Below are 13,660 nucleotides of genomic sequence, written 5' to 3' on the forward strand. Positions count from 1 at the left end.
CCGTCAATTACAAAGCGCCACGTACTGCTACTAGGTTTTGCTATCGCGACTTAAAAACCAACAGAAATTTGCCAAGTGTCATTGAAATAGAGGCAGAAAATGCATGCAAAAAGCAATCACACATCAGCGCATGTAAGCGATGACATAAGTAGTCCAACACGTGTAAGCGAAGACATAGGCAATCCAGCACTTGTAAGCGATGACATATGTAATCCAACATGTGTAAGCAATGACATAAGCAGGTCTATCAGGCTATGACATGTGTCACTAATCAGACTCTGCCTTGTGTCACTCACCCACCCCCAAACTCCTATAAATAAAAGCATTCCTAAGGCATTTCAAAAGACCAAGACATCTTGGGAGAGGACCAGGAAGATATCTTGAGTTCAAAAGTCTAGAAACTCTGTTGGAACCAAGCCCTGAAGCCTCTAGGAACTTCAAAAACTTCAACTTCGAATACAAAGAACAGTCGAAGAGAAATCATCTAAACAACTTGCCTAGATCTCAAAGGTCACTGGAATCAAGCTCAAAAGCCTCTAGAAACCTCAACAAATCACAAATCAGTGAAGCTCTATGGATTCAAGCCTCCAAAGCCCCGAAGAACTTCCGCCACAATCCTTCAAATACGAAGAACATTCGAAGCAGAATCATCCAAACTACCTGCCTAGATCTCAAAGTTCACTGGAATCAAGCTCGAGAATCCTCAACAAACCACAAATCAGTGAAACTCTATGGATTCAAGCCTCTAAAACACCGAAGAACTTCCACCTCAAACCCTCAAAAAGAAGAAGAATGCATGAAGAACACAAAGAACACACGAAGAACACGAAGAACGTGAAGAACAAAGAATTTCTAAGAAGCTCATAGCCAGAGATTCATTGTAATTCATTTTCAAAGACCTTCGATCCATTCCTCAACCAAATTGAAGAATATTTTGTGTTCGAGTCAAAATCACATTACCACAATTCCAATCAATAAGTCTTGCAAGGAGATTGAGTCGGAGGATCACTTTTTTCTTTTTCTTTTTTTTAATTTCAGATAATTGTACCACATATTCATCAATACAAATTCGCATTTGTGAAACTATTTTACTTGTTTAACTTATTTCGAACTAAGAAATTTAGTCGTCCACAGATGTGTCAAAATAAAAAGAGTGAAAGATGTTGAAAACTTAAACTTACTTGATTTGGAATGTCATTGTTTACCCTACTAATGAAAACTTTAACATACACATTATATAATATCGTTGTTTGTGTTCTAAAGCCACGTGTTCATTGATTCTCTCAATTATTATATTTATCTGAGTTTGTGTTACTTTTGTAACCCAAAAAGGCTCTGTAAATTTTTAATGTGGGCAAGACTTAAAACAAAAACCCACTTTATTCCATATCCCAATCTATGACACCATATTTTTAACATAAATAACCATAAAGTAAATAGTTTTCAGGAGCATTGCTTCTTCACTTTGCTTTGTTAGCATTCAAAGAGAGTTTTTATTATCCTTTTCTCTTTTTTCTCCGTTATTGATAATTAATCACTGAAGTAGGTCAAAATCACTTCGGTTCAGTTTAAGAACCATAACATCATAGCAAGGAAAAGTTTTGACTTGAACAGAAAGGAGGTCAAATAAAATAGATTGTCTTTGACACCACTCTATAGTTGTTCTAACAACTGGTCCCATTAAAATTGTTATCCAAGCTCTTCTATGTATACTTTTGCCAAGTTAACTTCTATCAACTACTCAGCCAAACACCCTTCCTTCTCCCCTATATAAACACTAATTACGTACCTTTGAGGTACACAGACTCAAGTGTACGTTTTGGCTAGCACCAAAGAACATACTAAAAGAGCATCAGGTTAGAGACACAAAAAAAAATGGGTGTGGCTCTTATTTCCTCTCCAGCATTTCCCAGCGTCTTTCTATTCTCATTGATTACAGTGTGTCTCATTCCTGAGCTCACACTGGCTGCAGGCATTACCAGGCACTACAGGTTTGATGTATGTTTTGCACACCTTGGTACCTAAATTATTAAGAAAATACTGTACCAAATCTTTTAAAAATTTGATTATACTTTTTGTTTTTTTGGTTCTTTCTTGCTATTAACACTTTTGACTTATCTTGTAGATCAAATTAAAAAATGTCACACGACTGTGCCACACAAAGAGCATTATTACTGTAAATGGGCAGTTTCCTGGGCCTCGCATTGTAGCTAGGGAGGGTGATCACCTTCTTATCAAAGTGGTTAACCATGTCCAGAACAACATCTCCATCCATTGGTAATAAATCTGTACCAAGTTTTGTGCACTCATTTAAAGTTATGAAACAACTAATATAGTTATAAAATATATAGTTCCTAGCTTAAATTTAACTCCATGTTCTAATTTGCAATTGTGATAAATATATTTAAAACAGGCATGGAATTCGACAGCTTCAAACAGGGTGGGCTGATGGACCAGCATATGTGACTCAATGTCCCATACAAATTGGCCACAGTTATGTGTACAACTTCACCATTGTTGGCCAGAGAGGCACTCTTTTTTGGCATGCCCACATTTCATGGCTAAGATCAACTATCTATGGTCCTCTAATCATTCTTCCCAAGCGTGGTGTTCCTTATCCATTCACGAAACCCTGTAATGAAGTTCCCATTATCTTTGGTGAGTTAGACATGCGTTCAGATTAGTTCTTAATTTGTTGATTTTTTGAAAGTTGATAAAAGTATAGTTATAGCTAGAAAAATAAACAAATAGAAAAGCTAACAAATACTTTAACGGCATTGGCTTAGAAGAATTTTTTTTTTTATAAATTTTTTATGGAAAAAGAATAAAACAATGGACTTCTTTTTACCTTTTTTTTTTTTAATCAAATTCTCATGAAAATTGTATTAAAATTTTCCTAAAATGATTCATTAATAAATGCCATAAAGAAACCTTTAACAAAACACATAAATAATTTTTTTTTTTAAATAATAAAAGTATAATTGTGATTATAAATAAGTATCTAACAGTTAGATTTTAAAAAATTGTATGCAAATCAAAAAGTTGAAAAAAAGGCTAATTTATTCACATGTATCCATTTCCTCATTGATATATATATATATATATATATGATAGTTTTTAGACCCCTTAAAACACAATTGAATTAACCTAGATAATTAGCCAAGTTGTTACTTAGTCTAAATTAACAAATCTAGGTTATCACAATCACAGAGATCATATCATGCAAAGCAGCGGAAAGATAAATAACACAAAGATATAATCACCCAAGAAACCAAACTGGTAAAAAACCTGGGGATGATTTAACCTAGTTATCCTCAAGGTAAAAAGCAAATCCACTAGAAAGAATCGAAGTTCATACAATAAAACTTACAAGCCCCCACGCTCGACTTCTTATTACTACCCACCAGTAGAACTTATTGACACGACCACGTGCAAGCTCCGAATCCACGGACTCCTTCTTTCTTTGGCCTTTGCAAAACACAAACACACCCGTTTGTGATTTTGAGATCTCACTCAAAGATTTAGCAACACAAACTCTCCCATTTGTGACTCCAAGATCACCCTTGAAGGTTTAAATCATCAACACATTTGATGACAAGAGAAGACAGCAACTTCTACAACACCGGTTCTTGAGATTCTTCAAAGAATAACATTGATAGAAGACATAAGAGAGCTTTTTGGGTACAAAACCCTAGATCTACAAAAGAGGCACAAGATGCACTCTAATCTCTCTAAAAAACTCTCAAAACCTCACCTAGGGTTAGCTTATAATGTCCTTTAAATACTGGAAAAAATGGCTCGCAATTTGGGCTTCAAACAAATAAGTTATGGCCTTTTTACGTTTGCTGATATGTGATTTTGGATCAATCGAACCTGTCTTTCGATCAATCGAACCAACCAGCTTGTAACTCATTTGTTTTTATCCCAAACTTGAGTTTTTTGTCTTGGGCTTCAATGTAGACCATTCTAAACTAATAAAACTTAGTTTTTGTCATGTTTTGTCATGGTTTGCCAGCATTACAAACTCAAAACCTAACAATATATATATATATATATATATATACACTAACACAAACTTTGATACCGACAAATTTCAGGAGAGTGGTGGAATGCAGATCCTGAAGCAGTCATTACCCAAACTCTGCAAACAGGAGGTGGCCCTAATGTCTCTGATGCATATACCATCAATGGATTTCCAGGGCCACTATATAACTGCTCAGCCAAAGGTATCAAATGCTATATGGAATATTTTCAAATGTTTCAAGAACTGTTGTATAGGTCAACTTAACATGTTGTATAAATGTGTCTTCGCATACAGACACATTCAAGCTAAAGGTGAAGCCTAGGAAGACTTACCTTCTTCGGTTCATCAACGCAGCACTCAATGACGAGCTATTTTTCAGCATTGCAAACCACACCCTCACAGTTGTTGAAGCAGATGCCGTTTATGTTAAACCTTTCGAGACCAACACGCTTCTCATAGCCCCAGGACAAACCACAAATGTTCTTCTTAAGACCAAACCCAATTTCCCAAATGCCACATTCTTCATGACTGCTAGACCATATGTGACTGGCCTAGGCACTTTTGACAATTCTACTGTTGCAGGTATCTTAGAATATGAATTTTCATCCAAAACAAAAAGCCTCTCATCAAACATTTCCATCAAAAAGCTTCCACTCTTCAAACCAGTTCTCCCTCCTCTCAATGACACTTCCTTTGCTACAAATTTCTCAAACAAACTTCGTAGCTTAGCAAGTGCTCAATTCCCTGCTAATGTCCCACAAAAAGTTGACAAGCGCTTTTTCTTCACAATAGGCCTTGGAACAAACCCTTGTGATCAGAATAACCAAACCTGCCAAGGTCCTAATGGAACAAGGTTTGCAGCTTCTATCAATAACATATCTTTTGCAGTACCAACCACAGCTCTTCTACAAGCCCATTTCTTTGGTCAATCAAATGGAGTTTACAACCCCAACTTTCCTATCAGTCCCTTAATTCCCTTTAACTATACTGGCAACCCTCCAAACAACACTATGGTGAGCAATGGGACAAAGCTAGTGGTTCTGACTTTTAACACTAGTGTAGAGCTTGTCTTGCAGGACACAAGCATTCTTGGCGCTGAGAGCCACCCTCTACATCTGCATGGCTTTAATTTCTTCGTTGTTGGGCAAGGTTTTGGGAACTTTGATCAGAATAAAGACCCAGAAAACTTCAATCTTGTTGACCCAGTTGAAAGAAACACCGTGGGTGTGCCTTCAGGGGGTTGGGTTGCTATCAGGTTTTTAGCAGATAACCCAGGTGAGAAATGAAGAACATCATATAATAAAATATAGTTTGACACATACAAATCTAATATAATAAAAAATATTACACCTAAGATCAAAAAAATAAATAAATAAATAAATAATATTACACCTACTACAAATTTTATTACATAAGCAATCAATTGCATTCATAAATTTAATGTGTCAATATTTAAATACAAAACAAACAAAAAATATTAAAGAAAGTTGGCTATACTAGGTGATTAGGACATCAATACCTATATAGCAATTGAATCCAGCACGCATAGTAACTTTCATTAAACCTTTATTTTATTTTTTGGTCTCATAAGAACAATTAGATTTGCTTTTACAGCTTTTGTTCAAGTTTATAAAATAAAGAAATTGTCGCTGACTTGTTTGAAACTGATGATGATACGCTGACAATTGTATATATATGTGGCAACAGGAGTATGGTTCATGCATTGCCACCTGGAGATCCACACAAGCTGGGGTTTAAAGATGGCTTGGCTAGTCTTAGATGGAAAGCTCCCAAATCAAAAGCTGCTTCCTCCACCAGCAGATCTTCCTAAGTGTTGATCTTTGACTTCTTGATTCATAGCAACTAGAAATTGCCCCTATTATCCTTTTTAACTTATTTTAGTTTTTTGGCCCTGCCTCGGCATTTTGTAGTTGATCTTCAATAAGTATTTTGTTCATCCATATGGAGCTAGGTATAGAAAAAGAGTGGGAATTTTTTTTGTAACAATTTCAAATTAAGTGTTAGTGTGAAGCCTCAATAAATTCCTTCAATAATATTGCCGGACAATGTATTACCATTATTTTCTTTCAATTACAAATTTTTATACTCGATATGTGTTTAGCATTTGCTCTTGGAATGTGAATCTTTATTTCTTAAAACAAGGTCAACTTTCTAGGAGCCAAACTATATAAAAATCACTACATAAAATGTTGCTATTTGTGACGAAACTTTTTCGACTGATAAGAAAAGAAAGGTACTTCTATTCAGTTGTCAAAAATTACACAATAATACTTCATTAGGAAATCATGATTTTTCAATAGCAAGTCTATTTTGTCAGAAATTATTCGCCAAATATTAAAACATTTGTTACGAAAAAAAAGTTTCTGTCAAAAAAACGTTTTGGTAGTTGTTAATGGTTAAAAACATTTTATTAAAAGAAAGTAATTATGACGGGAAGATAGATCCATCAAAATAAAGCTAGTTTCCAATAGACATGTGACCGTTAAAATTTGTTATTTTCTTTGGAGGAAGAGCTCCCTCTTTTCATTGTCGTATATTCTTCTTTTTCTTCTAAAAAAAAGTTTTCGTATTTGCAAGAGCTTAAAATTCTATTACTTTTGTCATTTGCAAGTTGCAGCGAAGATTTTGGTTGTTATAAATAATAAATTTTTCTTAAGAAAATAAGGTTTTAGACTTAGAGACAAGTAATTATGATTAAGGTTACGCTACACCATGCCTTTGCCCAAGAGCTTATAAGGCATGCGTGGGGTGCATCTCTAACCGATGTGGGACTAGGGTGTCAAGCCAATATCGGCCAAAGTGCCTGAGGTGAAAATCCCAAAGACCACACTCGGGGCCGATAACAAAACCGTGCGGGCTTGGCTCTCTAAAGCGGACAAACAGCTTGTGCGGGAAAATCCCCACACAATAGTAATATTTGTTTTTCCTTAATAACTTTTAGTTTAAAAGTCAAAATAAGGTCCCGTCTATTTTGGGATGACCCTTAAGGTCAGTAGTTTATGATTCTGCATTTAACTCAATTTGTCGTTTTTGGTAAAATTTGGTATTTTTGTCACCTAATCTCATAATTAGTGTGAATTAGGATCTTAGACGTTTTTCTCAGTATTTATATGTTTTGTAGCCGTCAGAGGCAAAGGGGACTATTATCAATAAACACAGACGTTTTTTCAAATTTTCTTTTGGTGGATTCCAGTTTTATTCTCCTTGTGGATTCATGGAAACCCCTTGTGGATTTGAGGTTTACTACCAGGAACTGACAGTTTAGTTTCTGTTCCACCAAGAGAACATCATGTGTTCTTTCTTTAGGCTTTCGCGACATCAATCTATTCCCAATCTCCAATAAAAAAAAAAAAAAATATATATATATATATATATATATAAATTGATCCATTTATAATCCTCCGTGATTTGCATTAATGGATCATCCAATTGGAAATAATAATAGAATGCATAAGTTGTTAGAAGAAGTTCTATGATGCATATAAATAGAGTATAGAACCTAATTACCTTATTCCCTTTATGAGGGAGAAAGAAAATTAAGGAACCCCCGAATATTGGTAAAACGGCAACTATTGTTAACCAAGGAAAATAATTCGTAGTAAAAACAAGATACACTTGGACCAGAAGAATCCGTGCTCGAAAACAAAAAATATATATATTTTGTTTTCAAGCACGGATTCTTTTGTCGGTAAAAAAAAAAAAAAAAAAGAAATGTATTCATGTGGGGCTTTTGGATTGTATCAATAAGCGAAGCCCATGCTTCGAGTTGTTTCATGCCATAAATAAACTTGAACACTCAAGAAATCCGTTGGACAGGCGGATGCGCATCTCTTACAACCAACATAGCCCTCTATTCTTGGAGCAGAAGCAATTTGCTTAGCTTTACATCCGTCCCAAGGTATCATTTCTAATATATCTGTGGGACAAGCTCTGACACATTGAGTACAACCTATACACGTATCATAAATCTTTACTGAATGTGACATTGGATATATAATTTTTTGAACATCGTAAATTTTCGATCTAGTAGAAATGAATTATACATTAATATTAGACACTAGATGAATCAATGATTTACCAAAATTTTCTAATCAATTTGCTTCTAGATCGATTCATGCTAGAGGGCCAAGATTCTTTGATTTCTTACATTTTTTGTAAAAACAATCAATATATTATGTATCATCCATGATAATAAATATAATTCGCCTTGATAAATATAAATAAATAGTATAATTTCTATGATTAATACTACTTATTCAACAAATTCGATTGATTGATACGAGTTGATTTTCTGTTACGATAAATTGAGGAAACAATAGTTGGTCCAATAGCTGCTTCAGCAGCTGCAATAGCTATAACAAAAATTGAAAAAATATTTCCTTTTAATTGGTGACTATCAAAAAAATCAGAAAATGTTACAAAATTTTATATTAACTGCATTTAGTATAAGTTCAAGACACATAGGGCTCTAACCATATTTTGACTTGTGATCAAGCCATAGATACCGATAGAAAATAAATAGGCACTCACAACAAGTACATGTTCAAGCATCATTGAACAACTCCTTATCAATTTCGATTCATTTCAAGATAAAAACAATTTAATGGGTTCAATTAATTATAATATCAAAAAGTATGGAACAAGGGAATATTTTAGTATTGGTAATAGATCGAATAAAAGAATTTCATTTTTAGACAAAAAATCTTCAAATAAAATGGAAGTGGGGGGAAATTTATGTGATAACATAGAACAAAGTTTAATTTGGACTTTTCTTATTATATTAATATTAATAGTTCGAAAGATTTATTATTGACGAGCCACAACAATTATGCTTATTAAAGCAGCTAAAAGAATTATCGAAATGAGTTCAAATGGAAGGAAAATTTTGTTGATAAATGAATTCCAATTTGTTGACTGTTACTTATCAAATCGTGCTCTATAATCTGGTTTGATCTGGTAGTCCAAATAATCCCGTACCATGACGTATCTGAAATAGTAGCCATTAATAGACAAAAAAGAATTGTACAAATCAGCAAAGTAACCCCATCCCCAACAGTCCAATGATTCAAATCTTTGTAATATTCTAAACCATTCATAAACATCACAGCAAATAAGTAGTTGCACGGCAACTACCAAATGGGAATTTGATAGAATATAGAATAAGGATACACAAACAAGAACCAGTCCCAACGAAAAGGCAGAATAAATTGTGTTGGTAAGTAATACAACTCATATACCTCCTAATATATGACTTGACCCCAAAAAGACCTGAAGAAAATCATGTATCGGTCCAAGAAAACCCATTATATGTAAAGAGATAAATAAATCGAAATTTTTTTCATGACCTTATTAACCCCACCAGGAACATTTTTTTATGAAAAGTTTTTAATTGAATTAAATCCTAAAGAATGTGAATTGATGTAGGTACAGCTATTGGAATAATATAATTACAATATCATTTTTTTTCTTAAAGGGTAGTTTTAGACTAGATATTTTTATTTTGAAATAATTCGAGATAGAGTCATAGATTTTCAATCCAAATTGAAGCACGAACCAACCCCTCAATAGTTTTTTTTATTAGTGACTAAACAAAATAAATGAAAGAAACCGCATTCCTTTCGAGCAAAAGAAAAAGGACCCTTCCTAATTTGAATTTGAAATTACCATTTCTTTATCTTTAATATCTTTAATCAAAGGATTTGCTTCTTCTTCTTTTTTAGGTGAATTTAAAATTGTTCGAATTGTATAATTGTCAATTACTGACATCGGTAAACGATCCAAGGCAATTTGATTATAATTCAATTCGTGACGATCATAAGTAGAAAGCTCATATTCTTCAATCATGGATAAACAATTTGTTGGACAATACTCAACGCAATTACCACAAAATATACAGATTTCGAAATCAATACTATAATTAAGCAAATGTTTCTTTTGAATATTAGTTTCCAGTTCCCAATCAACAGCAGGTAGATCCATAGGGCATACATGAACACATACTTTAGAAGCAATGCATTTATCAAACTCGAAGTGTATTTGACCGCAAAAACATTCTGATGTGATTAATTTTTCATAAGGATATTGAATAGTTACAGGTAAACGATTTGCATGGGATAGGCTAATCATGAAAATTTGACCAATATATCTTGCAACTCGTATTGTTTGTTGACCATAATCCATAACCCCGGTTACCATAGGGAACATATTGTAAAAAATATCTATGAAAATCTTTATGTTTGTTTCTTTCTCTTGTTTGGGGCAAGCCATAAATATAGAATAAAGCATTCCCTTATAGCGAACTGAGTTGGAAAGAGGTTGTTAATAACAGATTGCCGAGAGAAATAGGTAAAAGAAATTTCCATCCCAGATTTAATAGTTGGTCCATTCTTAGCCTAGGTAAAGTCCATCTTGTTGTGATAGGAATAAACAAGAACAAATAAGTTTTGGCTAATGTAATAAAGATACCAATTGTCATTCCGTGCTTTATTTATTTCAAAAAGCTCGGCAACGAATATGTATGGAATAGAGATATTCCAACTGCCCAAGTACAAAGCTGTTACAAATAATGAAGAAATTAATAGGTTTAGATAGGAAGCAACATAAAATAAACCAAATTTGATACCCGAATATTCGGTTTGATAACCCGCTACTAGTTCTTCTTCCACTTCCGGTAAATCAAAAGGTAATCTCTCACATTCTGCTAGGGAAGAGACTAGAAAAACGATAAACCCTATAGGTTGACACCACAAATTCCAACCCCAAAAACCATATTTTGATTGAGCCTCGACAATATCAATTGTACTTAAACTATTAGATAATCATAGTCGGCGATAACTTCATTGTCATCGTCGCTATTACAGAACCATACATGAGATTTTCGCTTCATATGGCTCCTTTACAGCCGTAAATAAATCAAAGGATCGAATCCTATTATTTATTTTGATTTATAAGATAAATGGGTTCAAAATTGAGTAAACGGCCCCGAATTCGACCACTTAAATTCTGTATGTTCTATAATAACTAAAAAAACAACATCTGAATTGATCTTATCCTTTATTTAATTAATAATTAAGAAATAATTATTTTCTAAGTAATAAGTTTGAGTCTTTAATAAAATACTGCTTGTAGAAATATCAATAACCCGTCGTTTTCAATTTTGAAAAAAAAAATTTGTATTCTTTCTATTTTTTTTCCTATTCTTCTTTCTTTTCTGAAAGGGGGGGGGGGGGGGGGTTACTAAATAAAGGATTATTTCATTTCCAATAGTTATTTATTTAATTGGTGGATAGGAGTATACTCTAGATAGGAATCGTGGGGAGTATGGCCTAATCATTTCTACTAACTTAAAGCCCCAATCTGTATTCTTTTTATATTATGTGTAAATATCCTTGGGGATAAATGACACAATCTCTATTACTAATCCTTTGCGTAATTTGGCATTTCTAACCATCCACTCATTTTTGCTAACCCCCGCTCTATGGTAGCAAACACTAGTTAAAACGTAATACGGTTGATTCTTTGAACCCGCTTCAAGCTAGGATGACATGAGTAATCAACCAATCTTGGGGTAAATGGGCTCTTCTTCTTCTGTTTATTTACACTCAACCTTTTTTTAATTCTTCTTATACATTGAAGACGAGACTCAAGAATTTTATTGCGAATATATAATATATTATAATTATATAGCTGTTTTCTTTCACTCATATAACTATCTAATTTAATTCATTAATCCGAATAATGAAAAAAAAGATGAGGATATCTATTCAATTCGTTCTAACCCTTTTTCTATAAAGACTAGAAAGAAATAAATAGGGAAAAATTTATCTTTCAACGAATCGCACATAGAGATATTGCTAATACACATAGAGTTAATGGTATTTCATAACTAATCGATTGAGCAGCAGCTCGTAGACCACCTAAAAAGGAATATTTATTGTTTGGGCCATATCCTGAGATAAGAAGTCCAATGGGAGCAATACTTGAAACCGCAATCCACAAAAAAACCTTGATATTGAGATCGGCTAAAACAAGGTGATAGTCAAAAGGAATTACTGAATAACTTAGTAGAATTGCTATAACTACTATGGATGGTCCGATACTGAATAACCATCTCCCCTAGATGGAAGAAGATTTTCTTTGAAAATTAATTTTGTCCCATCTGCTAGAGCTTGAAGAACTCCTAAAGGACAGGAATATTCGGGTCCAATACGTTGTTGTAGCCCTATGGATATTTCTCTTTCTAACCATACAATTACTAGTACGCCTATTGTGATTCCTAACACAAGAGTCAAAATAGGGACAAGCACCCATATAATTCCATAGACCCCTTTTAAAGATTCCAATCTATAAAAAAAAATTGATATCTTGTACTTCCCTTATATCAATTATCATTTCAACGATCAACTTCTCCTATAATGATATCTATGCTACCTAGTATTGTCATAATATCAGCCAATTTCATTCTTTTAACTAACTGAGGAAGAATTTGCAAATTGATAAAACCAGGTGGTCGAATTTTCCATCTCCAAGGTAAACCACCCTGATCCCCAATCAGAAAAATTCCCAATTCCCCTTTAGGGGCTTCAACTCTCACATAAAGTTCTTGTTTCGGCAATTCAAAAGAGGGGGAGGGTTTTTTACTAATGAATCGATATTCAAAATCATGCCATTCTAGATACCTTTTTCTATCAAAGTATCATATTTCTAAATTCTCGTAAGGCCGCCTCGAAATTCCTTCCAGCGCCTATTGAATAATTTTGATGGATTCTGCCATTTTGCCAATTCAGACTAAATAACAAGCTAATGAATCCGCTTCTTTTTGACATTGTACTTCCCAATCAAATTCGTCGTAGCAGTCATAATGATCAATTTTTCGAAGATCCCATTGTATTCCGAACACTCGCAACATTGGTCCTGATAAACCCCAATTTATTACTTCGTCTCTACCAATAATGCCTACGCCCTCAACTCGTTCTTAAAAAAATAGGATTTCTTGTAATAAGTTTTTGATATTCAGTAACTACTGTTAAAAAATAATCATAGAAATCCAAACATTTATCTGTCCATCCATAAGGTAGATCAGCCGCCACTCCTCCAATATGAAATAATTATGCATCATTCTCATACCCGTAGCAACTTCGAATAGATCATATACTAATTCTCTTTCTTTAAAAATATAGAAGAAAGGAGTCTATGCACCAATATCTGCCATGAAAGGGCCAAGCCATAACAAATGAGAAGCTATACGACTCATTTCCAACATAATTACTCTGATATAACTAGCTCTTTTCGGTACTTGAATATTTCCTAGCCGTTTTGGCCCATTTACAGTTATTGCTTCTATGAACATAGTAGCTAAATAATCCCAATGGGTTACATAAGGCAGATATTGTATAATAGTTCGGTTTTCTGCAATTTTTTCCATCCCTTTGTGTAAATAACCCAATATTGGTTCACAGTTAATAACATCTTCGCCGTCTAAAGTAACGACTAGTCGAAGAACACCATGCATTGACGGGTGGTGGGGGCCCATATTGACTATGAGATCCTTTCTTAAAACCAGTATATTCATAAGTTTTTCCTCGATTCATTCTTCTACGAATTGCGTAAAACGAA

At 33.8% G+C, this 13,660-nt stretch overlaps 1 protein-coding gene across 1 annotated transcript; it reads left to right on the forward strand.

The window, feature by feature from the left end:
- The first annotated feature begins 1,813 nt into the window (after positions 1 to 1,813).
- Positions 1,814 to 6,104, forward strand: LOC126732813 (laccase-17-like). The gene is made up of 6 exons (XM_050435849.1): positions 1,814 to 1,998; positions 2,126 to 2,277; positions 2,414 to 2,658; positions 4,098 to 4,226; positions 4,319 to 5,299; positions 5,732 to 6,104. The coding sequence occupies exons 1-6, from the start codon at positions 1,876 to 1,878 to the stop codon at positions 5,860 to 5,862; spliced, it is 1,761 nt and encodes a 586-aa protein (XP_050291806.1). The 5' UTR covers positions 1,814 to 1,875; the 3' UTR covers positions 5,863 to 6,104.
- The last annotated feature ends 7,556 nt before the right edge of the window (positions 6,105 to 13,660 follow it).

The sequence above is a fragment of the Quercus robur genome, chromosome 1 (assembly GCF_932294415.1).
Source record: "Quercus robur chromosome 1, dhQueRobu3.1, whole genome shotgun sequence".
Taxonomy (NCBI): domain Eukaryota; kingdom Viridiplantae; phylum Streptophyta; class Magnoliopsida; order Fagales; family Fagaceae; genus Quercus; species Quercus robur.

Coding starts and splice junctions, on each gene's coding strand:
- LOC126732813 (XM_050435849.1), top strand. CDS start 1,876: ATGGGTGTGGCTCTTATTTCCTCTCCAGCATTTCCCAGCGTCTTTCTA. Junction 2,659..4,097: donor TGAAGTTCCCATTATCTTTG/GTGAGTTAGACA, acceptor GACAAATTTCAG/GAGAGTGGTGGAATGCAGAT. Junction 5,300..5,731: donor GTTTTTAGCAGATAACCCAG/GTGAGAAATGAA, acceptor ATGTGGCAACAG/GAGTATGGTTCATGCATTGC.